Below are 24,254 nucleotides of genomic sequence, written 5' to 3'. Positions count from 1 at the left end.
TATTTATTTGTTTGTTTGTTTGTTTGTTTGTTTGTTTTGTTTATACATGCACTGGGTACAGTCAGAAGCGCGGGAGGGTGAGAGAATTCACCAGAGCCAGAGCGGGGAGCAGAGCAGGCAGAAGGACCGAAGTACACTGCTGAGGGGAGCAGCGGGCGGCAGGAGAGGTCTGCGCGCCATGTGGGACCCTCCTCTGGTGGCTGGGGAGCAGCCGGGGATCGAACCGGCGCCGCAGAGGCCGCGGGCAGCTTCGCAACCCAGCGCTCAACTGCTGCACCACCGGGGAGGCCCAAATAAAAGTAAATCTTTATAAAAAAATGAACTTCCATGTCACACACGAATAGGGTAAGTAATACACACACACACACACACACACACACACACAAACCAACTAAAAATAATAAGCATTAGGGAAGAACTGGAGAAACTATAATCACATCAGCTGCTGTTGTGAATGTAAAATGTTGTAGCCACTTTGGAAAATAGACTGGCAATTCCTCAAAGAGTTAAAAAGAGTTATCAGTTGACCCAGCAATTCCACTCCAAGCTATAAACCCAAGAGAAATGAATACACATGTTCATACAAAATAAAAGTTCACAGCAGCATTATTCATATAGTTACCCAGACCGACAGAGAAAAGCTGTGATTCTTACCTCCGTGGATCATGAACTTCAACAGCAAATTTTTTCTCACGGAAATATAAGTTCTCCAATTGTTTCCACTGAAATAACTAAATTTGGAAAAAAGAAAAAAAAACACACTTTAATTATTATTAATTCTACACAATATAGATATCAGCTTAATAATCATATAACCAAGAAGGTACACTAAGATTAAGCAGAGTATGGGATACATTCTTTTTACAAATCAGCTACGACCTGAATTCATTTCATTTCTTTGGACAGTAATCCTCACCTCACCAATAAATCTTCCTTGAACAATAAAACCAGTGACTGTGGAGATCATGCATACTATTTTTCCTCTGACTCAATGAAATAAAACTTAATAAGAAAATCTGTGTGGATTCCAGTAAGCACATACCTTTTGATCAAAGCTGTTGACTTCTTATTTAAATGGAAAGATAATGTAAAGGGTGTTACAATAAGCACACAGACTAATTTCAAAGGAATGCAAAGTGAAAGTAAAACAGATCCCCACACAGGGGTAAGTCTCCGAGACACCAGTTTCCTCCTACAAAGTTGCAAGGAGAGCTCCCCTAAATTCAGGAGAAACGTAGCAGCAGGAATTGGGGGGCAGCAGTGGAATGGGAGTGATGCCCTCTGCTTTCTGAGCTAGAGCCTCCAGTTTTTGTAAACCAAACCCAACTTCTATATTCCTAATGCTGACATTCTAATGCTGTACACAGGGTTATCTGCCAGTTCGGGGGAGGAACAAACTTTCCCAGCAAGGTGCATTTGAAAACAAAATAATTTGTAAAAAAAAAAAAAAAAAGAGTATGCTTTTCTATGTTTCCTGGGCTCTTTCCCAATCTCTTGTGTCTCTGCTTATCCTTTCCACTTGGACTTCAGAGTTTAGTTCCTCATCTCTGTCCCTAGTCGTGATGACTGGAGAAATACCAGCACAGCAATTTCATTCCATTATTAGACGTTGGTTGGATTTTAAAATTAAGTTCAAAAAAATCTTAAAAGGGTACTTTAATTGGCAAAATAATAACTTCTCTGCAATGCACAATCAGCAAAAACCATTTCCTGAAGTAAAGGCACCAAGAGTTTTGAGTTTACAGGTTTACATGTAATCCTCATGTAAAGAAACAGCAAGAGGTTAAAGTACCTGTGCACAGGCAGCTAGGAGACAAAAGCATACAAACTGGACTCCCAACCCCAAACAGACTTAAACACACACACACACACACACACACACACAAAACCAGCACACACTAAGAACATACTCCTTCGTGGTCTGAAGGGTCATCTGTAACTACAATACTAGACACAGGTTGGCAGGGGAGTTAGTGAAGGCTGAAAGTTACATACCAATTTCCTAAAATGTCTGCAGACTTGAGGCTTTTATTCTTTATAATCCAGAGGTTCCAAAAGTGGGACAGAAATATGAGGGAAAACCCCACGGATCTTTCTATCTCCCCATTCCCAGACAGCAGCTCCAGTGAGTTCTGAACTGAGTTTCATAAGACACTGAGGTGTAACTCAGTTTCACAAACCGAACCTCCCACGTCTGACACACTACTGACATCAGCAACTCTATACAGTGACACCTCCCAGTTCACGCCTTCCTCCCATCAGAGAACGGAGAGCAAAGATCACACTAGCAGATTTTCCCATAAGAGAGACATGTTTTTTAAACGTGTGGATTCAGATGATACCTCCTGGGAAGTAAGTTGCTTTGAATCCAGGCAAATTTCACTGGAGGCCGCCTGCCTGAAGGAGACATTTCTAGACCCTGGTTTACTCACCCTGGCTGCGAACAGGTTCGACAGGAAGAGCCACAATGCAGCTCAGCTGTGTTTTCCTTTGCGTCCATTCCCACACACATAAAAACCAGGGCTGAACTTGAAACATGATCTCTGAAAGTCACCACCTCCTCCTCTTATCGCTTACAAACATGAAACACTAGCGCTTTGCCTCATTCAGCATGGGCTGCATTAAGAGCAAACCTACTCCGGGCAAGCAAAAACCCTGCCTTAGTTTCTTTAAGCACACTATTTCAATGTGCTTAACTGGATGGCACCTGGGCTTGCAAAAGAAGTTATGGGACTGAGGTGGCATTTTTAGTCTGCAAGGCAAAATCATTTTCCCCCGAGATCATAAAAATTGGTGCAAAATGTGATTCCAAATATGTACCTGTAATAGTAGGAAACTGAACTGAAATTGAACAAAATTCATGATAGTGGTTGTTTCTAGGATAGGGATGGTAAATGCATGAAGGGCAAGTGGCACAGAAAACTTCAACATTACTGGTGATAGTTTCTTATATTAATGAAAACAGGATGAAGTAAATGTGATAAAATTGTGATAAAAATGTGATAAAATTAATGGTAATTGTTAATTTAAGTGGTGATGCAGATGTTGTCATATTCTTGGTACTCCCCAAAATTAACATAATAGATGTGTATATAAAATGCACATACGTAGATCTATTTTATGCAGAGTGAGATTTCTATCTCCTAACCATTTGTGCCTATTTCAGACAATTCAAGCATTATCATTTTGACTCTTATCAATGTTTGAAGTTGCTAGGAAAATACTTATAATTGCAGTGGCTTTTGATTTAGGTGGTGACTGGAAAACAAGCTAATTTTTCTTGTGGAAATTCTGAAATCATTGTTCTATTGTGCTTTCAAATTATTTTGATGTTTTTGATCTCAGAGTGTCAGGATTAAGCTTTGAAAATGGCAATGGAGCTGAGTTGAAGTGACTTCATTTACTAAATGTTGCTCATGCCACAAGCCTAGGAGAGAAGCTGGCACACAGCAGGTAACTCACCAATCTTCATTTCCTTCCCTTTTGCCAGTGTTTTCCTTAAAGGATAAGTAGGAGGCCTTCCTATGGTCAAAATCAGGCAGAGCCAATGGAAAGAGAAGAGGAAATTGGCCAAAGAAACAACTTACCAGGCTTCCCTGACTTGCTGGGGACTCTACATTACAGAAATGGCCTATTATGTGACAAAGAATGGTCTATATCCCCTGATGATTTAGAGGTGAAGGAAAACCTTATGTATTCGAGGGGAAAAAAATCAAAGTTCAAAGGAAGGTAGAAGGTAGCAAAGTATGCTTCACCTTTTCTATTACGTGTAGAACATTAGTGCCCACATAGGATAGGACTATTTTAGTATATGACACCCTAGATGTATGGTTACTAGCTGGTTGCAATACACAAGCACATTTGAATTCTCATGTTAAAACAGAAAAAAATATGCTCAAGTTAAAATTCCCATACTTAGAGATTAAAAAAAGGGACAAGGGGAGTTTATTTATTTGCAATACAGAATTGAGTATGAAACTGGGCTGTTTTCTATAATGCTTGTTAAATAAGCATAATAATCATTAATTAGAATTTATGGTTGTTTATGTGGTACTCACTAGAAACTACAAGCTGAAATTGTATTGCTTTTATTTTTTTTTTTATTATTTTTTTTATAGAGGCATGTTTTATTTATTTATTATTTTGTTTTGTTTGTTTTTTGTTTTTATACATGCACTGGGTACAGTCCGAAGCGCGGGAGGGTGAGAGAATTCACCAGAGCTAGAGCGGGGAGCAGAGCAGGCAGAAGGACCAAAGTACACTGCTGAGGGGAGCAGCGGGCCGCAGGAGAGGTCTGCGCGCCATGTGGGACCCTCCTCCGGTGGCCGGGGAGCAGCCGGGGATCGAACCGGCGCTACAGAGGCTGCAGGCAGCTTCGCAACCCAGCGCTCAACCGCTGCGCCACCCGGGAGGCCCTGTATTGCTTTTATAATCTATGGTGTTAGTAATGAAAGGAAATACTTGCAGGGCAAAAATAAAACTTAAGTTAGGACTTCCAGATTTCTTTCTATGCTACACTCATCTAGAATGATTAGCTGTGCCCGTTAGCATCAGATGATGAAAGTAGACTGTAACAGATAAAAGAGGAGCTGGGATTAGCTTTGATATTGCACAATAAATAAATATAGATAAAATAGAAAAAGTAAAAGAGGAACAATATAAACAGCGATATTAACAAACAGATAATCAAAAAACTACAACAGGAAGAGAATGTATCCTCAGGTCACTGATTCCTTCTTAGGAAAGTGTCAAATATTTAAAAACTGACATAGAAAAACATCTAAGCAAGTTTCCTCATCTATAGTATGAGACTAACAATGCCTGCCTCGTGGTTTTTAGGAAAGGTTCCCTGGCACTTTGTTTATAAAGCATTTAGCCTGGTGCCTGGCTCAGCACCAACATTCAGTAAGTGATAAAGCTACTTATTCAATCCAGTTCCCTAATTTCATTGTATCTTTGTGAAGATGGAGGACAGCCAGTTAATAGCAAAACTAGAAGTAGCAACACTTATCAGATTCTCACATCTGTCTTTCCACTGACAGGAATAGCTAGGTTATACTGTTGACACATCTGTGTCACTCAGGTTTCCAATTCTGTGAGTTTCAGGCTCTGTAAAACTGCTGTGTTTTTACTGATGTCATTGGTGGTTTCCTGATACACCCTCTAGGTAGGAAATCTGTTTAGTGTTGCTATATCATGGAGGTCACAGATGAGTAGGGAGGGGCAGGGTAAGGGCATGCCCAAAGGGAGAGTTCATGCAGCAAGCTCTCTTCTGTCTGGGGACACACACACACACACACACACACAATACACACATTGAGGGAAAGCCTTGACTAGAAAGGATCAAACTGCTTTTTTTTTCAACTTGATGAATTGAAAGCTGACATCGCCCAAAGGTTAACACTAGTCAAGGCCAAGAAATAAGAAGCTTGTTAATTTTTTAAAAGTACTTATAATCATTTACCTGCAAATTCACCTGGAAATGACTAAATATGGGCTAGACAGAGCTGGTATGTATGATTGTACACTAGCTAGTGACTCAGAGGGAGATCCCCTACTATAATCTGACACAAAATAAATCACTTCATTGTCCATTTATTGTTTTTTCATTAAAAAATGCACTTAACGAGGGTCTCCCTGGTGGTGCAGGCAGTTGAGCGCAGCTCTATGAAGCTGTCAGCAGCCTCTGCAGCACGGGTTTGATCCTGGCTGGCTGGGGAGAAACCCACATGGTGAGGCAGACCTCTCTTGTCTCACCCACTGCTCCCCTCAGCAGTGTAATTTGTCAGTCTGCCTGTTCTGTTCCCTGCTCTGTCTCTGGTGAATCCTCTCATCCTCCCGCACATCTGGCCTGTAACCTGGTTCTTATATGAATAAATAAATCTTTTAAAAAATGCACTTAATGAATATACTATTAGTGCACATGACCTAGCGAGTGGATCTGTTTTTCTTCCTGGTCTACCACAAAAACAGAATTTTGCTATCAATAGATTATGGACTTTTAAAATATCAAACTGACCTACCTTGTATTGGAACAGCCATCCTTCTATCCACCTAATGTTTATACAACTGAGATTGCATCTTCCCAATAACACTATGGGAATGTACTACTTTTAGCCCTCTTTTACAAAAGAGAAAACTAAGGGTGAGCGAAGTTTATGCAAATGTGCCAAGGCTCAACGTTAAATAGGGACAGGTCTGAAATTGACACTCAGGTACTGCCAGGCTTCCCATATACCTCAGGGCCTGGCCACAGAACAGTATTCTGCCTTCCTTACCTGGGAAGCATGTTCTGTAAATATTTGTTATGTTAACAAAAAAAGAAAGAACAAGGAGTAATTCCTATTTCTACCTCATAAGGGAGAATAAAGAACCCAACAGTGATTAAGGCAGCCATTTGCAAGAAAAGCTCTTAGATTAGTGGTTCTCAACCAAGCATGACTATTCACCAGGTCTCACACACAGTCCCAGGATGTCTGGCATAGTTTGGAGACATTTCTGGTTATAATACAGGTGGGTAGGGTGCTACTGGGACTTGTGGGTAGAGGCTGGGGGTACAGCCTTGAATCATACTGGATTCAAGACAGGCCCAAAACAGAGGATGATCTCACCTCAAGTGTCAACAGTGCAAAAACTGAGAAACTTAAAGGAAAGTATTTGGTAATACTTAGGTCTTGGTGGGTGACATGTGTTGATGAAGAAGATAAAATTTTTGCTGTAAAATAATGGATACTGGAGTTCTATTTCTTTCAACTTGGTAATGCCTTAAGGAAAAAGCAGTTGTTCAGATTGTTTTCTAAATGCAAATATTACCTATGAGAGAGACTTTGAACAGCACAGCAGATTAAAAGAGGCCCTGTTAAAGAGGCCCAGGTGTGTTGAACTGAAATTTCATGATATACCCAAATGGGAGTGAAATTACTTTTTCAGATGTGATGTCAAAACCTTCCACACAAAAATAATGAAGTCCTTAAATGTAAGGAGTAAAGCATTCTGAGTAATTTTGAAAAGTTTAGATAAGAAATTCTAAGTATCAGGAAATACATAATACAAAAATGTGACCAATTTAAGAAGCGGTCATCTCACTCACATGTATTTGGTGCAACCAGGGCTGACCTGCTGCTCAGAGGTACCTGGATAGTTCTTTGGGATCAACTAGCATGCCTTACTAAATATTTTTCAATAAAATCTCTAATTTTGGATATAATTGTTGCTTTCCAAAAGGATTGTTGGGACTTTGATGACTTGGATTGTGACTTTTTCCTTAAATGACATCAAGAATATAAAGTCCCTGGATCTCCCTGGTGGCGCAGCGGTTGAGTGCTGGGTTGCGAAGCTGCCCGCAGCCTCTTCAGCACTGGTTCAATCCCCGGCCCCTGGGTAAGGGTCTCACATGGCGCGCAGACCTCGCCTACAGCCCGCTGCTCCCCTCAGCAGTGTACCTCGTCAGTCTGCCTATTCTGTTTTCCGCTCTGGCTCTGGTGAATTCTCTCACCCTCCCGCTCTTCTGACTGTACCCAGTGCTTATATAAATAAATAAATAAATCTTGGAAAAAAAAAAAAAAGAATATAAAGTCCCTGCTGAGGGCGCTTGCAAACAGAACCAGGTTCAATCAATTCTTTTTTTTTTTTCAAGATTTATTTATTTATACAAGAACCGGGTACAGGTCACATGCACGGGAGGGTGAGAGGATTCACCAGAGATGGAGCAGGGAACAGAACAGGCAGACTGACAAAATATACTGCCGAGGGGAGCAGCATGTGAGACAGGAGAGGTCTGCTCGCCACGTGGGCTTCTCGCTGGCTGACTGGGATCGAACCCGCACTGCAGAGGCTGCGGACAGCTTCACAGTACAGCGCTCAACCACTTGTGCCACCAGGGAGGCCCTCAAGCAATTCTTTTTTACTGAAAAATATAAAATTGGGTACACTGCACTTGATTGTTGAAAATGTGTTCCTGAAGGATGAATTTGAACCATACCAATCTTCAATCATGAGTATATATTGAAGAAATCTTCATTGTGTATGACCTTCCTAGAACCATTTTTCACAAAGCTTTCTTTATATGTTAAGTATTTTTCTCTGCAATTGGAATAGTCAGTCCTATGAGAGAGCATTATTTCACTTTTCTATATTGTGCCAACAATTCAGCCATTTGGTAAATGCCTAGAAAGATAAAGTAATAGACTGACTAATGAACCTCTGGTTCTCTTTACCTAGTTAGCAGTGATTTTTTCTTCTTCAAATAACATTGTCAGTTTCGACAGTGAACAATCTTACTCTTGAAACTTTAGCCATTGTCTCTTCTCCATTTTTATAATGTGCTTACCACTTGCCTATCACCATACACTTGTCTCAGATTTGAACATGCCATCCCCATTCTTCATAAGCCTGAGTCTTACTGACTGGTCAGGTCTCAGCTTAAATGTCATGTCGCCTATCTCACAGAGGCTTTCCCTGAATACACTGAATGTTCCCCATCGCATTACTGTCTTTCCTTTTTTTTTTTTCTATCAGAGACTGTCCAGAACTTATAATTATGTCTTTACGTCTTTTGCTTATGTGTTTATTTCTCACGGCCATTCCCCTAAACACTTCAAAGAAAACAAAGACAGGATGACAGGAACTACTTATCACCCCCAAGATCTCTTTTTCCTCCTTCCGTTTAGTCACAGAACACCTCCAGTTATAGCTTTACACATGATCGCTCACCTAGAGAGACACTTTGCAGCTCCCTTTGCAATTAGACTTAGTGACTTCATGAGTGACTAGGCTGCTTGCATTGGACGCTTTCCTTCTGCCTCCTGGTTTTGAAATGGAGACTCACCAATGCCCAAGTATTTCCCTGAGAGTGCCTTGTCTTAGACATGCTTGCAATTCTAATTGTGATTAACTATAGGAGGCTATAGATATGCTGACACCATCCAATGCACTTTCTATAAATTAGAATATGGTGTGAAGGACAAATATCTACTCAGCTAATCATGAACTCATTGAGTCCTCATGATGATCTGTTGTGGTAGGTAGAATTATTTGAATTTAATAGCTGAGAAAATCAAAACCCAGGAAACTTGAGTGACAGCCCTAGGCCAGGAGGTAGGCAGGAGCACAGAGTTGGTTTTATTTCAAATCCATGGTAAAGAATTTGAGCTCTCTTCCCACTGACTCGATGGAAAGGTTTAACAATCAGATTGATTATTGGTGTGGTTGAAGCTTAATTACACACTTTACAAACAGGATGGGCCAGTCTCCGGAGAGGTTGACATTTTGTAATTCAATTTTTCTTCCATACCACATTTTGTATTTTGTATTGACGTAGAATGTAGGACTGGACAGCACATGATCTCTGCACCTACAATTAACCTCATCTTAGCATTTAAGCAGTTAGTGTTAGAGAAAAGTAACATCTTAATTGAGGTCCATGATGATGTGGCAGTGGTGGAAAAAGCAAGCAGAGTCTGAAATGATTGAGAAGATGTATTTTGAAAATAAGTCACTGTGTTTAAATTAAATGAACCTGGGCCTCCCTGGTGGCTCAGGGGTTAAAGACACAGTGCTATCAAGCTGTTGCGAGCCACTGTCACATGAGTTCAATCCCTGGCAAGGGAGCTAACCCATGTGGCACGGCAGCCTCTCCTGTCTCACCCACTGCTGCACTCAGCAATGTATTTCAGTAGCTCTGAAATACAGTAGCTCTGTATTCTGCTCTGCCTGTTCTGCTCCCCACTCTGTCTTCTCACCCTCTGTACCTCTGGCCTGCACCCTAGTTCTTATATGCATAAATAAATAAATCTTAAAAAATAAATTAAACCCTACACTTTTATGACAAAGGAACAGGAAGACTCTTGTGCAAGTGACTTAATTCATCTGGCTCTAGGCATTTGGAATGGCAATAGTTAAAAAAAAGTTCGGTTAACCAAAGGCTAAGACCTACTGTAGGAAGCCCTGGGGTGACGGTGAGCATCACAAGACTTTCTTAGCCTGTTACATAATATAGGAAGATACCAATCTTGAAAGGCACTTTATCCATTATGACCTGCCTATCATACCAAGTAGCATGCCATTTTATTTCTATCATCTGGACAGGTTCTGGTTTTCCCAGGGGAAATATCTTGCCAGGGGGTACAAATCAGTCATGACTTACCATACTTGCCTCAGTTTCTGACCGATTAGCTACTTCTTTGTGAAAAACAGTAATTTTCCCTCAAAATGCCAAATCAACTAAAAAACGTTGAAGAAACATAAGTTTGCAAGTTCTTTTAAAAGCAAAACTTCAAAGTTTTTAAGTTAAATGGCCTGATTTGAAATGAAGTTGTTTTCTGGTATGTTTTCACATTCCATAAGAGTTTGCAATGACTCATTTCATTCACAAAAGAAGGAATTAAAACCTGCCTTTGATATGAATTTTTAATACTTTCAACTTTTGTGCATTGTAACTCAGAATTTAAAATTCTTCTCTTAATTTGCATCATGATTTAGACCATTATTGCTAATGAATTTGGAAAGGCAGAGAGCTTGCTAGTCTTTGAAAACAGAAAATTCGAGTGTGGATTCTTAGATGGAACATTAATGTTATGGATTTGTAGCAATTTTGGGTCCTCTTCTAACTCAGCAGTGATCCAAGAATATTTCTCACATGCTTCTTTGTCATCCCTCCCCCTCACTACCAATGAACAAATACCAGTGATGATTGTGTATCAGACACAATGTTAAATGCAATCTCAATTAATTCATACAAATGCCTTATGCAGCCGTGGCATTGCCATTGTGTGGATGAGGAAACAGTTTAGAGAGAGAATAAACAGTATACCCAAGAGCATATAGCAGACAAACATCAGTGTTTGGGCTACTTTCGAAACACTTGCTCTGCATTATTATACCACGTAATTGAAAACTACCTGGCCCTCATGACAGTAAATGTTTTATAGCCAAAACACATGAAGAGTATTAGCTGGGCATCCTAGGCATCTGCCTGTTCTGCTCCCCACTCTGTCTTCTCACCCTGTCTTCTTACTCTGTCTTCTCACTGCACTTAACATTCCCCACAATCACAGGTTATGACCAATAGCCATTATGCGGCAAGGAGACACCTCACTTGGTGGATCTTGGACCAATCCCTTATCAAAACAGCCTTTTGGCATCAGTCAGTCTCTTATCATTGGCAAATCTTCCTCCTTCTGGTCTGTTTTAAAGCCACATAATTATAACACAGAAGGCATGCGGTTCAAGAGGATGAACATCTATACGGCCTTTCATTCCAGATTTTGTTTCACTGGAGTTTGCCAATTTGACCTTTCCTGCCAGGTTGCCAGTAACTTGCTGCCTGCACAGATTCATGTAAACAGCGGAAGCATGATCCTCCTTTCTAAGTCAATATTCATGGTCTTTTGAACTATGCAGTCTTTCATTTATGCCAATTGGGCCAGGACAGGGAATTATAGAACATCCTCCCTCCAATTAAACCCTCAAGTTGTTTGGCTATTGTAAAATAAAGATACAGAAGCAAAATCCATTGTTAGATTTAACAGAAGAAGAAAGGGTAGGCAAACAGTGGTACAGAGTGGCCACCTGCTAAAATAACCAAGGACCAGGCTGACAGTGAAAATACAAGATGGTCTGTTTATGGCTCTTTTTTAATTAAATGGCATGTCTTGAAAATGAAATAGAAAAACTCTGTAAGTGAAAAAAAGAAAGTGACTTCTGAGCTTTGTCTAGAAGCTGGAGTGAATAAGCAAACCTGATTATAATCAGTGTTAAACAATATTTGCCACTTTTTAGGAAACTGTGAATGTAAAGAAAGACTTGTGCCTCATGAACAGCTGAGAGGAAATTAGCAATATATACTATGCAGATTTTAATTCACCAGTACTTTGGGAGAAAGCCATCTACTTGTTTTAAGTAGATGTATTTACATTCTATCAGAATTTCAATTTTATCTAGCCACCTTAACTCAGAAATTACTTGTGTGAGTCACAGTTTTTTTCTATGTAAGACTCAGAAAAAACATCCTGCCCCTGAATGTGATTTCTTAAAGTAAATTGCAGGAGAGAAACAAATTGCTAAAAGGATGTTAACATATGTGTGTTCTGTCTTAAGAAAATAAAATAGATCATAGTTTTCTATGACGCAGTATGGGACAGTGTGATAGTGAGATTTAGTACTGACAAAGTCTAAATGAATCAGTATCACACTCTTTTTTCTAAAAAAAGATTTTATTTACTTGTGTGTAGAAGAACTGGGGTGTAGGCCAGAGGTATGTGAGGTGACAGGATTCACCACAGCCAGAATGGGGAGCAGAGTAGGTGGATTTACTGAAATGCACTGCTAAGGGGAGAAGCGTGCAAGACAGGAGAGGTCTGCTGGGCCACATGTGGGTTAGCTCCCTGGTTAGGATCAAATGCTGAGACTTAACCCTTAGGCCACCAGGAAGGCCCAGTATCATACTCTTGACAGTGGTTATCAGAAGGGAGGAAAGGTAGCTGCAAAAGGACTTCTGCTCTAATTGACATTTCTGTAACTTTTGCTTTTTGGTTTGTTTTTACAATGAGTACTTGCTACTTTTGGTAAAAATTTACAATAAATCATTACAACTAAAAATGATTTTGACAACTGAAAAAACCATATGTCCATTATTTCTAACATTATTAGAAATCTGCCCTTATAAGCAAATATTCAAGTGCAAACCATTTTACTCATATTTCTCCTGGAAATTAAGTATTTCTATTTCAAATAATTCTATTTCAATTCCCTTGGTCACAGAGAACTTAAGGAGACAAAATGGTAATTATGTAGTTATGTTATCCTTCTCCGAGAGAATGATGTTAATGTTAAATGTTGCTTCGTTATTTTTAATTGATACTGTCTAAAGAGAAACCTCAATGTCCAGCTAGTGTGATCCAAGACAGCTGGACTGGCAGTAGAAGGACCTATGGTTTGCTCTGGGCCACCCTTTTGTATTGTCTGTGTCAGCTTCGCGATAATAAATCAGAATGAATGGGAAGCTTCACTTATTTTTTTTAACTCAAAGGAGTTTTGTGAGCATTGTTTGAAGCTGGAAGAACATTTACAAGATGGAGAGCACTGTGGTATGATTATCTGGCTGCTTTATGAAGAATATGGTTGGTTTTCTAATACGTATTAGCGCAAGAGACAGATGGAAGTGATAGGAATTATTTAAGGCTGCGATGTCGATGTCGGGGTGTGATAAGGCAGGCAGCCTGACCGTGGTCTGTTATTACAGGCCAGTGTTCCAGTGCTGTGACTCCCACTGATAATCAGGCAGTAGCACACAGGGAGGAAGTTGGCAAAACCAACTGGGGCAGCGTGAGTCAGCCTTTATGGTGACGATAACACTGAGTAGGTTGGGGAGCTGGATGGTTATCTGTATGGACTCATCAGTTCTTACAAAGGTAACAAAGTATTGTGCCCTTGTGCTTGGGTCAGAAACAGCCTCCTAACCAAATTTCAGCTTTTAAATTATGTAACATGTCAACTCTGGAGAGTCCAAGCACAAATAGAGTGTAACCCTTGAATAAATAGCACAAAACTTAGTTTTCTTTACAAAAACAGACATGTTAGTGCAGAAAATTATGAAACAAAGATTAGTAAAAATAGTAGCAGTAATAGAAAGAAGATTACTCCTAACTGTACCACTGAGAGATAACCAGAGTCAAAAATTTTGGCTTATATCTTTATAATTTGCTCATCTACTTACTCATCCAGTGGAAATATGTATGTATATATTTATCCGATAAACATATACAATATTTACAATATATAAAATATTTATAAATAAATGGCATCATCATGTTCATACTAAATTAAAATAAAAACCTAATGGTATGCATTTGTAAACTATGTTGTGATTAACATCCTTATAGTTAAAATTTTGCACATAACTTTATTTCCTTAGAATAATCAGACATGTCAGATGTGGAATTACTTGCAAATTGGTACATAAATTATGTATGTAAGTATTTTTCACTTGACCTGAGTCTTTTCTGAACTCATGGATTCACTAGCCAAAATTCTTTGCCTAAGAATGTCTGGTGTAGTGTCCCTTAAAGTGATGTTGCCAACTCCAGAACAGCTCAGGGTTCTCATAAATCTGAAATGATTTCTACTTACTTTCCGAGGTTTCACCTTATCTTGTAAATCGTACTGGCCAATTCCTTTATAGCTGATTCCAAGCCACCAAGGAAGTCCTTGTTTATCCTAGAAGATAGAAAGGCATGAGAACCAAGACCTAAATGTTAAGTCTTCCAGAGGTGAAGAAATATTTACCAATTTCATCCCTTAACAAATATTTGCAAGTCAAAATAAAGTGTCTTGGTAAATAAAATAGTCAAAAAACTAACTTGTTATTAAAATGCCTTCCTAGTGTGTCTTCAACTAAGACATATAAGTCAAAATAGACCAATATTATTAATAGCATCAAAAGAATGAAGTATTACTGTTTTGATTAAACACTTGGCAAGAAGAAAGAAAATGTAAGCACTTCAACTAAGAATTAATCCAGTCTAAAGCCAGTTACCAATTAAAAAAAATAGAAAAAAAAAGTTCTTTGTTCTCTCAATTAGTAACCAGTTATAAAGGTCAGGGAAGTTTCCAAAGAATTACAAAGATGAGAACAGTGGTTCTAATCTTGATGTTTATAATACACTTATCAACGAACATGGGAAAAACTGAAAAACCCTTTTATAGAACTGTATGGTTCAATGATAAGATATTTAAGCAACCACTTTGAGACTTACATAGGGAGGAAAGGATTTTTTTTCATAAATTTGTCTTTTAGGTTTTGCCAAAGCAAATGATGTATTGACTTAGGAAAAATTTAGGCTTATACATACACCCATATGCAAATTTAGAATCAATAGAAATTCAAGTTGAATTGGCATGAGTTTTTAGTTTAGAATATTCTCTTATACAAGTATTTATTATCCAATTCCTCACCATTTTGGGTTGAAAATATTGTCATAACTTGAAAATTCACTCAAGATCAATCAATTTTGAAATATTTCCTCTTTCAGATAACACTCCCTTCTTCACACATGCTTTATTTCTTCTCAGCATATCAAAATATTTCTTAGCCAATCTCTCTGTGCTTTATAAACATCTAAAAGTACTACAAAAATCTAAAACATACTGACTGAAAAGTGGTACTGCAAATCCTGCAAAAATTTGAGGATTACCAAAAGTGTTGAAAGCAACATTGGAGGCTGCATGATTCATGCAAAGGCATTATTAATGAAGATTTGGTAGCATCAGCAAAGTGAACATTAGAAAAGAGAACAATGATCAAAAAGAGCTAAAGGAATAGGTGTACCAAAAGAGAACCATCTGAATATCTGAGGACTAATAGAGGCTTTGGGAAAGCATATGAATGTAGCAAATATTTATTAAAAATAATGTGCTTTATAACTTGCTAAAAATGAAAAGACACTATTTTTTGAGGCAATCAATACAATTCTAAATGCTGAAAGTTCCAGAGATGTTTTACATATATATGTATATTGACTGAATCTGATTTTAGGACCTTGGTATTGTTCAGTATTCTCATAAAATAAATCTCATGAATAAAATGGGCATTATGAAAGCTCTGTCATGTAAAATTATTTTACCTTTACTGCATAATAGTGAACTCCGTAAGTCGGTAGAGCTTCTACTATTCTCATGTACCTATGGAAAATGAATATATAGTATAACTGCTTATTAAAATAATCAGAGGATCTTATTGGGAAACTGATTAAAAGAAGCACAGTTTGTATCTGCTTTCCTCATTATAACCATAATTAATGTCACTGATTAAAGTTGAAATAGAATAAACCATTCTAGGGAGTAATATGTTTTGTTTTACATTACCCTAATGTTAGGAAAAACCCTTCAATTTCAAAAAAACCCTTCAATTTCAAAAAGTTACAGTAAACATTGTTTTCTGCATATTAAGATTTCTATGGCTTAGAACAAACTAGACTATAATTCTGAATTGCAAGCATTTAAAAAAGTAAACACATACTGATGTAAGCAATGAGAATCAACTTCCAGGTTATGTTCATAATAAGTAAAAAATAAAGCTATTCCATGTTGATTGTGGTAAACACTTAGAAATATATGTATTTAACTCAATTCAAAACTCTTAGAAATATATGCTTTGAAAGAGTAAATTTTATTGTATAGAAACATGATTTTTAAAAATATAGCCCTCTAAAAAAATTAAAGCAATGGTTACCATTTGCTGTTTTTAATTCAATAAACATTTAGTGTACCTCTTAACATTTTTGAAGTAGACTAATTTGTATAAAGCTGCCCTTGTGTCCACAAAGAACTGAGGTTCCTAGGCAATACAAATTAACTTTTTAAAGACATATTAAAGATCAATTGCTCTAGACTTTGTAATTGATCTTTTGAAAAAGTAAGTGGCCTATAGATATATGAACATGAGAGTTAGGTAATGGTGATCAAATTGTGTGATGCAACAATTTAACCACACAGCTAGTTGAATTCCAGTCTACAGCCTTGACTACTCAGTTCAACAGTCTCTTATTTGAAGCTACAACAATGATTAAGGCAAGTAAGGATTCTGTTAGGCAATGGTAATTTGTAAGATGCTCACTATCTTAACCTAAACTCCTTTATTATTTTGTTTTATTTTTCTTTTGTTTCCTAGCTCACAATTAGAACATCAAGGATTCAACTTCAGGACTGCTAACTTCTGATTTCTGCCTTGAAGATCACAGAAAGTGTGTTCTGATAAAAAAGGAGATTAGTGAGGGGTATGGGGGAAACCAGAGGATTAGTGATCTCTAAGTCCTTATTTTAGTTTTCACATGTCTATGCTATATTCAGCAATTTTCAAAAATTTCTATGGCCACAAAAGTTATTCTATGATTACTATAGCAATAATGCTATATGAGTTTTTACAATTTTACAGTTATATAATTTTCAATTGAGTTTTTACAATTTTAAGTTTTAATATAGCTTGTGAGCTGTTCTTAATAAATGGATGGTTAACTCTAAGTTTAAAATGCAGAAATGCATCACTATGGTCTGCCCTAGGCAGCATGAAGAAACAGATTATTCAACATCAACACTATGAGCTCCATCTAAAGTAGAGTAAAAAGTCAGGCAACCAACCAAGGTCTTCAGTAAGTTTTTGTTTGACTCACATTATATTAAAATTGTTTGGAAATTTAAAAATTGGGATTAAAAAATCAGAATTTTCAGCTTCTACTAGAAGATATCAGAAGATCTGTCAACACACTATACCTGAATTCTAAAGCTGAATAGACTTGCCTCTCCCCAGCGGAAAAGCCCTCCAGTTCATCATAGTCCCCACCATTCCCCATTACCCTACACCTGACCAACATTTCATATTTTTGTTACCTACTAGACAATGGTAGATATATGAATTTATGACACCAATGTATGAATGATCTAAGACATTTTCTAATTCATGGCAAGATATTTCTAACCAGATGAAGGATATGCACACAAAAACTACACAACTGAAAATTATTTTAAGATGACTCCTTCAATTAGCAGGTATTAAAATTAGATGTAGCAAAAGAAAAGATACTTACTGAACTACTGCTTGACCTCGAGTCAGACCTTTGAGTTTCAAATAATGCTCAATTACCCTGTCCTCACTGTAAAACAAAGAAATTAAAAGTATGAATGTTTTGACTACCTCTGTCATTTTTATTTTATATTTACATAAGTTATTATATAATACATACAAATATATTAACATTTTTAATTCATTAGAAAAGTAAACTATAAATTTATCAAATGGAAGACTAATACCCTTTGCTATAACTGATTGGAACATAATAAATACCAGGTATTGTCATTAAGTGCTAGTTAGGAAACATTGTTGAAGCATGAAAAGGGTTAAAAAAGAGAGACCAGCAGGAGTTGTGTTAAGGAATTCCCCCTTAAAACTTTTCAGAAAGATTTCAAAAGAATCAAAACTATTTTTAAGTATGTATTCCATCTAAAATACATTGTCACTATGTGGGGACATGCCCTTCATTATTGTTTTAGGATAAAACTTGGTAACTAAAAAGAGAGAACTAGGCTGAAGCCTGGCAACCTTTGACATCTTTCAAGTGTTATAGACTACTTTCAGACAGGTAGCTCTTTCAGTCATATCTCAAGTCAAATAAATAAGAGCAAACATTTTTTATTGCTATACAACCAATAATCAACGGTAATCAAAGAAATTAAAGCGACTATGATGTAACAATACTTCCTTTAAAAAGTTCCAGTCATGGCACAATGCAGCCTCAATTTGGGGAAAATATTCGAACTTTCATATTAAAGCCATTCAATAGTGAATAATTTATAATTAGTTTTTCAGTGGAAAGGAAAAGCATCAGATTTAGCGACTTAAACCAGGGAAAATATATTTAAAGGGAATGTAAGTAATTCATACTTTTCTGGAAGAAAATGCAGTAAAGAAAATGATTACTGTGGATTCATTACAACATAAACAAATAAAACAACTCAAGCTATACAACTTTTGACCAGAAATGAAACCTTTCTGGTCATAAGAAAACTTCTGTCCAAGGAAATAATTGCACTCTGCAATATTGAGGCCATTTTACACAGTGACTGCACATATATCCCAAGCACAATGTGCACTGAAAAGCGCACTACAGATTTGATGCACTCAAATAAATGGCACATATCTCCAGTGAGTTTCATAAGACACTTTCACGGATTGAGGTCTACTTATGGTTACTCTGATACATTGGTGGAAATTTGATATTTTCCTCACTTACATTTCATGCAAAGTATGCAGTTGTCAATGGAGGCTATTGACAACGAGGTCATCTGTCTTCTTAGTTTGACTTACCAATAAGCAAGGGATGGATGCTCCTGCAGGGTTTTAGTTGGAAAGACTGGTAGTGTCTTTAAATCTTTCCTGGCATTTTCATCACTAAACAGAAGAGTAAAATGTAATGTCAGTCACTGTTTCCTAAAATATTATTCAAGTTAGCCACCAAATGAAATCTGAAAAGTTTAAATTAACAATATAGAATCATGGAAAACTAAGAACATTGAAGTAACAATATTAAATATTGAAACAATAGCATGTGGGACTCTCAAAATGTTGCCGTCAATACCCGCAGGCTATGAACTTGAGCTAGAGCTAACCCTAACTAAGTCTTAGGACTAAGTCTTAGGATATTTTAGAGTTTCTAAAAGACACACACAATTAACTAACTAAAACAACATTGTTCAAACTACCATTTTAGATATTTACCTTGTTTCAATTTCTTAATATAATATGTAGGGTTCTTGGTGAATATTAAAGATCTGATTCTGTAGTATTTCTTAGGACATATTTCCAAAAGCATAATCATTGAGTCGGTGAATATAAATAGCTCTGAGGCTTTGATATACATTGCCAAATTGCAATTGCTTTCCAAAGTTGTAGTAATACAGTACATATTGTCACCAGCAATGTATAAAAGATCCTGTTTTATTGCAATTTCATCAACATTATGAATTTTGTGCATATATACATTTTAAAGACACCTTTTAAGTTGCATTTCTTTCAGTACTTATGAAGCAATGTTTTCCTATTTTTCATCAGTCTCTTAAATGCATTTTCTTTTTCATTAATTGACTTTTCAAGATTTTTGTCATTTTCTCTATTAGGGCAAAATGATCTCTCATTTTTATTTGTGTGTGCTCTTCATAGAATAAAGTTATTCAGCTGTTGTCACATTTGATCAATAGTGTTAAACTGCCATAATCTCATTTTCCTTACTTCTCTCATAATTTTACAGGCATTTTCATTGTAAATTTCTTGTATTTATTTATTTTGTTACATAATTATGATCATAGTTGTGCATATTCCACATTCCAGTTTTACACAGCATTCTTCAAATTTCATTAAACACTTTCTCCGTGTTTCTATAGCATTCTTATAATTATCTTTAGTGGCTATAAAATAGTCACCAACTTAGAATACTGGTTATCATAAAACCATTCACATGGTATCACCAATTTTGTTTTTACAATAGGTATCACTGCAAAAAATAAGTTTGGGTAGACTTTTCTGTTCTCTTCTGTTATTTCCTTATCACTCTCTGAAATAAAATGGACCAACTTGACCATCTGTGCTGTGGAATCATTTGCATAGAAAATGGCTTGAAAACATGTTTCTAGTGAAACCCATGGTATTCTTCCAATCACATTATATGAATTAAAACATATCTTGTGTAAGGTCAGCTATTATCTAATTATAAAATGGCAAAATTCTAGTTGTCAAAAGAGAAGGGTGCGGTCTTTATGAAACTAAACCAAAGGGAGAACAGGTCATACTACCCAGTCATAGCTGGTCCTTTACTGTATGAGAGAGAATATTCTCTAACTGTCCCAGGTATTTAAGGGATTAGTATTTGAGGAAACAGACATGACTCTTGAAGGTCTACTAGAGCCTAGGTTAACTACAAGAAAAAGCTACTCAAAATCCTGATCAGACAGGTGTTCATCAAACAACACATTCATAACTCTTCTCCTAATCTCTATTTCTTCTTATCTTTACCATTAGTTACTCTTTTCTGAGAGATTGCCAAGATCTAGGCCTCATGCAACACACTCTTGGGGCATTATTTACTTCAAGTCTCATCACAACTCTTTTCATGCAGTAGGTATTATCATTATTCACACCTTATGATAAAGGTATAAAGTTTAGAGAGGCTAAGTCATTTGCTCAATGCCTCACAGCTATGATGTGGAAGAGTCAGGAGACAAACCTAGTGTGGTTTCAAAGGCCAAGACCAAAACCACTCTGTTCTGTTATCAGATTCCCACACAGACACCAGGGCAGTGTCCAGGAGTCAGTGTGAACAATCTCATTTCTGATAGTAAACAGGTCCTCTTCACCCCCACCCTAGTCCCAAGGGAAAATAATGAACCAATTGGTTTCAAAAATACTTTATGTTTGCATTTTTGTGTTGGCTTCCCTGGGTTCATCCCAGTGTGAATCATAGTGAAAGGATAAATTCCAAACTGGAGTTTGATCCAAATATGAATTTTTTTCCCCAACACATTCATTCAATGTTCATAGATCAACTGTTCTAGAACAAACTGGGGAACCAAGTGTGGCCTGTCAACTGGTCATTTGGCTCGCACTTTACTATGCTGTATTAGAAATTGGTTATTTTTCAGTATCTACAAGAAGTTTATTTTCTAGATCTATCACCAAGTTTCCTGACTTTGTGAAAGGACAACCAAGCGAGTCTACTGAACAAACTGTATGTTAACTTACTGTCACTCAGTAAAAGCAGAAATTTAGAGTTGAGTATCCCTTAACAAGGAAACACAATGATTTGCAACTGTCAACTTTATACTTCAAAGTCAGTTTGTGGCCCTCCTAAAGGAAAAAGATCTGGTTTTTAAAATTACTACAGGAAATAAAAAAAGTCACTTGGCTTCTTTTCTTACATAAGGATCAATCTCTCTATTCATTTGAAATCTGAGAAGTATGGCTTAAACACATTGACAAATCTTGGGAAACTGGTTTGAACTTCCTGAAAATCAAAATACACTACAATCCAATTTATTCATATTAAAGGTCACCTATCAACTTCCACCCATATTTATTTTTCTTAATTATTTCTTTTATGCTCTGACCTTCAAATCTCATTTCCTTTTCAGAGGTTAACATTGAGTGTTTAAGAGGGTAGGCCCATGTATATGTTTTAAAATGATAGACTAAAGACTAGTCTATCATTTTATTAGTATGATTACCATCCATTATGTGTATTGTTCTGGGTCCATGCGACCTGTATGCTAATTTTTTGGATTAGGTAATTTTGTGGCAATCAAGACCTCACTAGACTAGAAGTTTCTGTTTACTTTTATTCATTTAACAATTATGTATTAAGTGTTTACTGCATGCTTAGCTTGTAGAACCAAGTGTCATATGATGGAGTTGCTTTTGACTTATATAAATGTAGCCAAAAGAGAGAGGGGAAAGAAGTAGGGGAGAAATTTTTTTTAAAGATTTATTTATTCATGCATACAAGAACCCGGGCACAGGCCAGATGTGTGGGAGGGTGAGAGGATTCACCAGAGACAGAGCCGTGAACAGAACAGGCAGACTGACCAAAGCACACTGCTCAGGGGAGCAGTGGAGAGACAGGGGACGTCTGCTGCGCCATGTGGGTATCTCCCTGGCTGGCCGGGATCAAACCCACGCTGCAGACAACTTCACAGAGCTGCTCTCAACTGCCTGTGCCACCAGGGAGTCCGGGGAGAAATTTTTTTCATCATTCTGTTCAATAGGTTCATGACTGAGAATGTGTATGAAATGCATTCTTAATGGAGACTTAAGGCTGCTACCCTTTAAGATGGTTTAGCTCTTCTGCCCTGAGAGCAACAGCATCTCACAACACAGATTTTTTTCTAGCATTTAATATGTCTACTAAACATAAGCAATTTACATATTTTGTGCCTACCATCAATGTTCCAAATGGAGAAGAATACTACCTGTGTTGGATTTACTGGAAGATAAACTTTGGTTTTTGATACATCACCTTCCCAAGGAATTTTCAAGAGTAATTCTAACTCCATACAAACAGAAAATAACCTGGTTATAAGTCATGATAAAATGCTATTCATCTGGAAATGGTGGCTGAGTAAATCAATAAATTATCAAAGGTTAATCATGAACCAGTATTTAAATAACAATGAATATTCATGTATTAAGATTTATTTTTGGTGGGTACTAATAAACAACAGGGAAGCAACTGGATGTGCATTAATAGGAAATCGACCGGGGATCATTTTAAGGAGATGTTAAGACTACTTTAAAAGGAGTATACTTGAAGAGGTGAGCCTAAGGGTTTCAGGGAGAATAATAATGTAATGATGGGTACATGATTCTACACATTTTCAAAAACTATAAAACTGTACCAAAACAAACAGTGAACCCTAGTAATAATTATCAATATTGATTCATCAGTACTAACACATATTTCCAGAGGGATATCTAGGAACTCTCTATACTTTCTGGTCAATAGCTCTGTAAACCTAAAATTGCTTATGGGACTTTGCTAAGTGGACCCAGATCTGGATTACAGACCCCTTCAAATCTGCAGTTAAACTGAGGTCAAGTGCGCCTGCCTCCAGGGACATAGATAGGCATGTCTCCCAGTTGCTGGACAGGCAGGACAACTCTCTGATTGCAGCTAGAGTGACGGTTGTTGAATTACAGGGCTCCTTTAGGATCTGCAGACAGACTAAGGTCAGTGAATTTGCCCCCGAAGGGGGCTATCTTTCTCCAAGTCCCAGGGCAGGCAAAATCATTCCCAGACTATATCTGAGAGGGCGAGGGGCTGGAGCATCATCTGCTTCAAGGCCCACAGCCAGGACTGAGGTCACTGTGCTTGTCACCAGAGGCAAAAGCAGGTGTGACTTCTACCAGGTCTGGATAGTGTTGGTAGCAGGACAATGGAACAACGTCGCTTCCAGGTCCATGGTAAGGACCACAGTCTCTGAGCCTGTCACCTGGCCATGGGTCAGCCTTCTCAAAACATGGTCTTGGGCTCCACCAGTGTTTTGCAAAGATCTCAAAACTCCCATAAAGGCACTTTTGTCCATTGATATCTGTCAAACAATGTTGTCATGGAAGAGATGGGCAGGGGACCTCCTATTCCATCTTGCTCGATATTTGATTTTTGCTTGAGAATATTCCCAAGGCTTAAAACTAAACACACAGTGGCCTCCATGGTGGAGCAAGGAGTTAAGACGCAGCACTATGAAGTTACCAGCAGACACTGCAGCATGAGTTTGATCCCTGGCCAGGGAGGTGACCCACATGGCACAGCAGATCTCTCCTGACTCGCCCACTGCTCCCCTCAGCAGTGTATTTCAGTCAGTCTGCCTGTTCTGCTCCCCACTCTGTCTCTGGTGAATCCTCTCACCCCTCACACCTCTGGTCTGTACTTCAGCTCTTGTGTGCATAAATAAATAAATCTTTAAAAAATAACATATAATAGTCATACTCAAAAAAAAAATTAAACACACAAACCAAAAAGCTCCAAATGTTCTCAAGCTTTCAAACTAAATAAACAAAATTCTGTCTTAGAGCTGATAGCAATTAGAATATGCTATCCCAGAATATGGAACCATGACATACTGAATAACATAAGCTAAAAGAATTTCAGAAAATGATAGAAACAGGAAGGCATTTTAGACATTCCCTCATCCTCGGCCCCTGGGAAGGTCATGTATCT

General features: G+C 37.6%; 1 protein-coding gene across 2 annotated transcripts in view; it reads right to left on the bottom strand.

Moving 5' to 3' along the window:
• FRMD4B (FERM domain containing 4B) overlaps positions 1–24,254 on the bottom strand; it is a gene marked incomplete at its 3' end in the record, with an annotated part of 177,201 nt that overhangs the window by 23,022 nt on the left and 129,925 nt on the right. For both annotated transcript variants that reach the window (XM_084248254.1, XM_084248253.1), the window contains exons 8-12: positions 18,857–18,940; positions 17,580–17,645; positions 15,621–15,678; positions 14,128–14,214; positions 655–731 (exon numbers count right to left, since the gene is read on the bottom strand). In XM_084248254.1, the coding sequence (XP_084104380.1) occupies positions 655–731; positions 14,128–14,214; positions 15,621–15,678; positions 17,580–17,645; positions 18,857–18,940 (372 nt within the window). The remainder of the gene's footprint in view (positions 1–654; positions 732–14,127; positions 14,215–15,620; positions 15,679–17,579; positions 17,646–18,856; positions 18,941–24,254) is intronic.

This window comes from Talpa europaea (genome assembly GCF_964194135.1).
Source record: "Talpa europaea genome assembly, chromosome: 11".
Taxonomy (NCBI): domain Eukaryota; kingdom Metazoa; phylum Chordata; class Mammalia; order Eulipotyphla; family Talpidae; genus Talpa; species Talpa europaea.
This window is presented reverse-complemented; position numbering and strand designations above follow the sequence as displayed.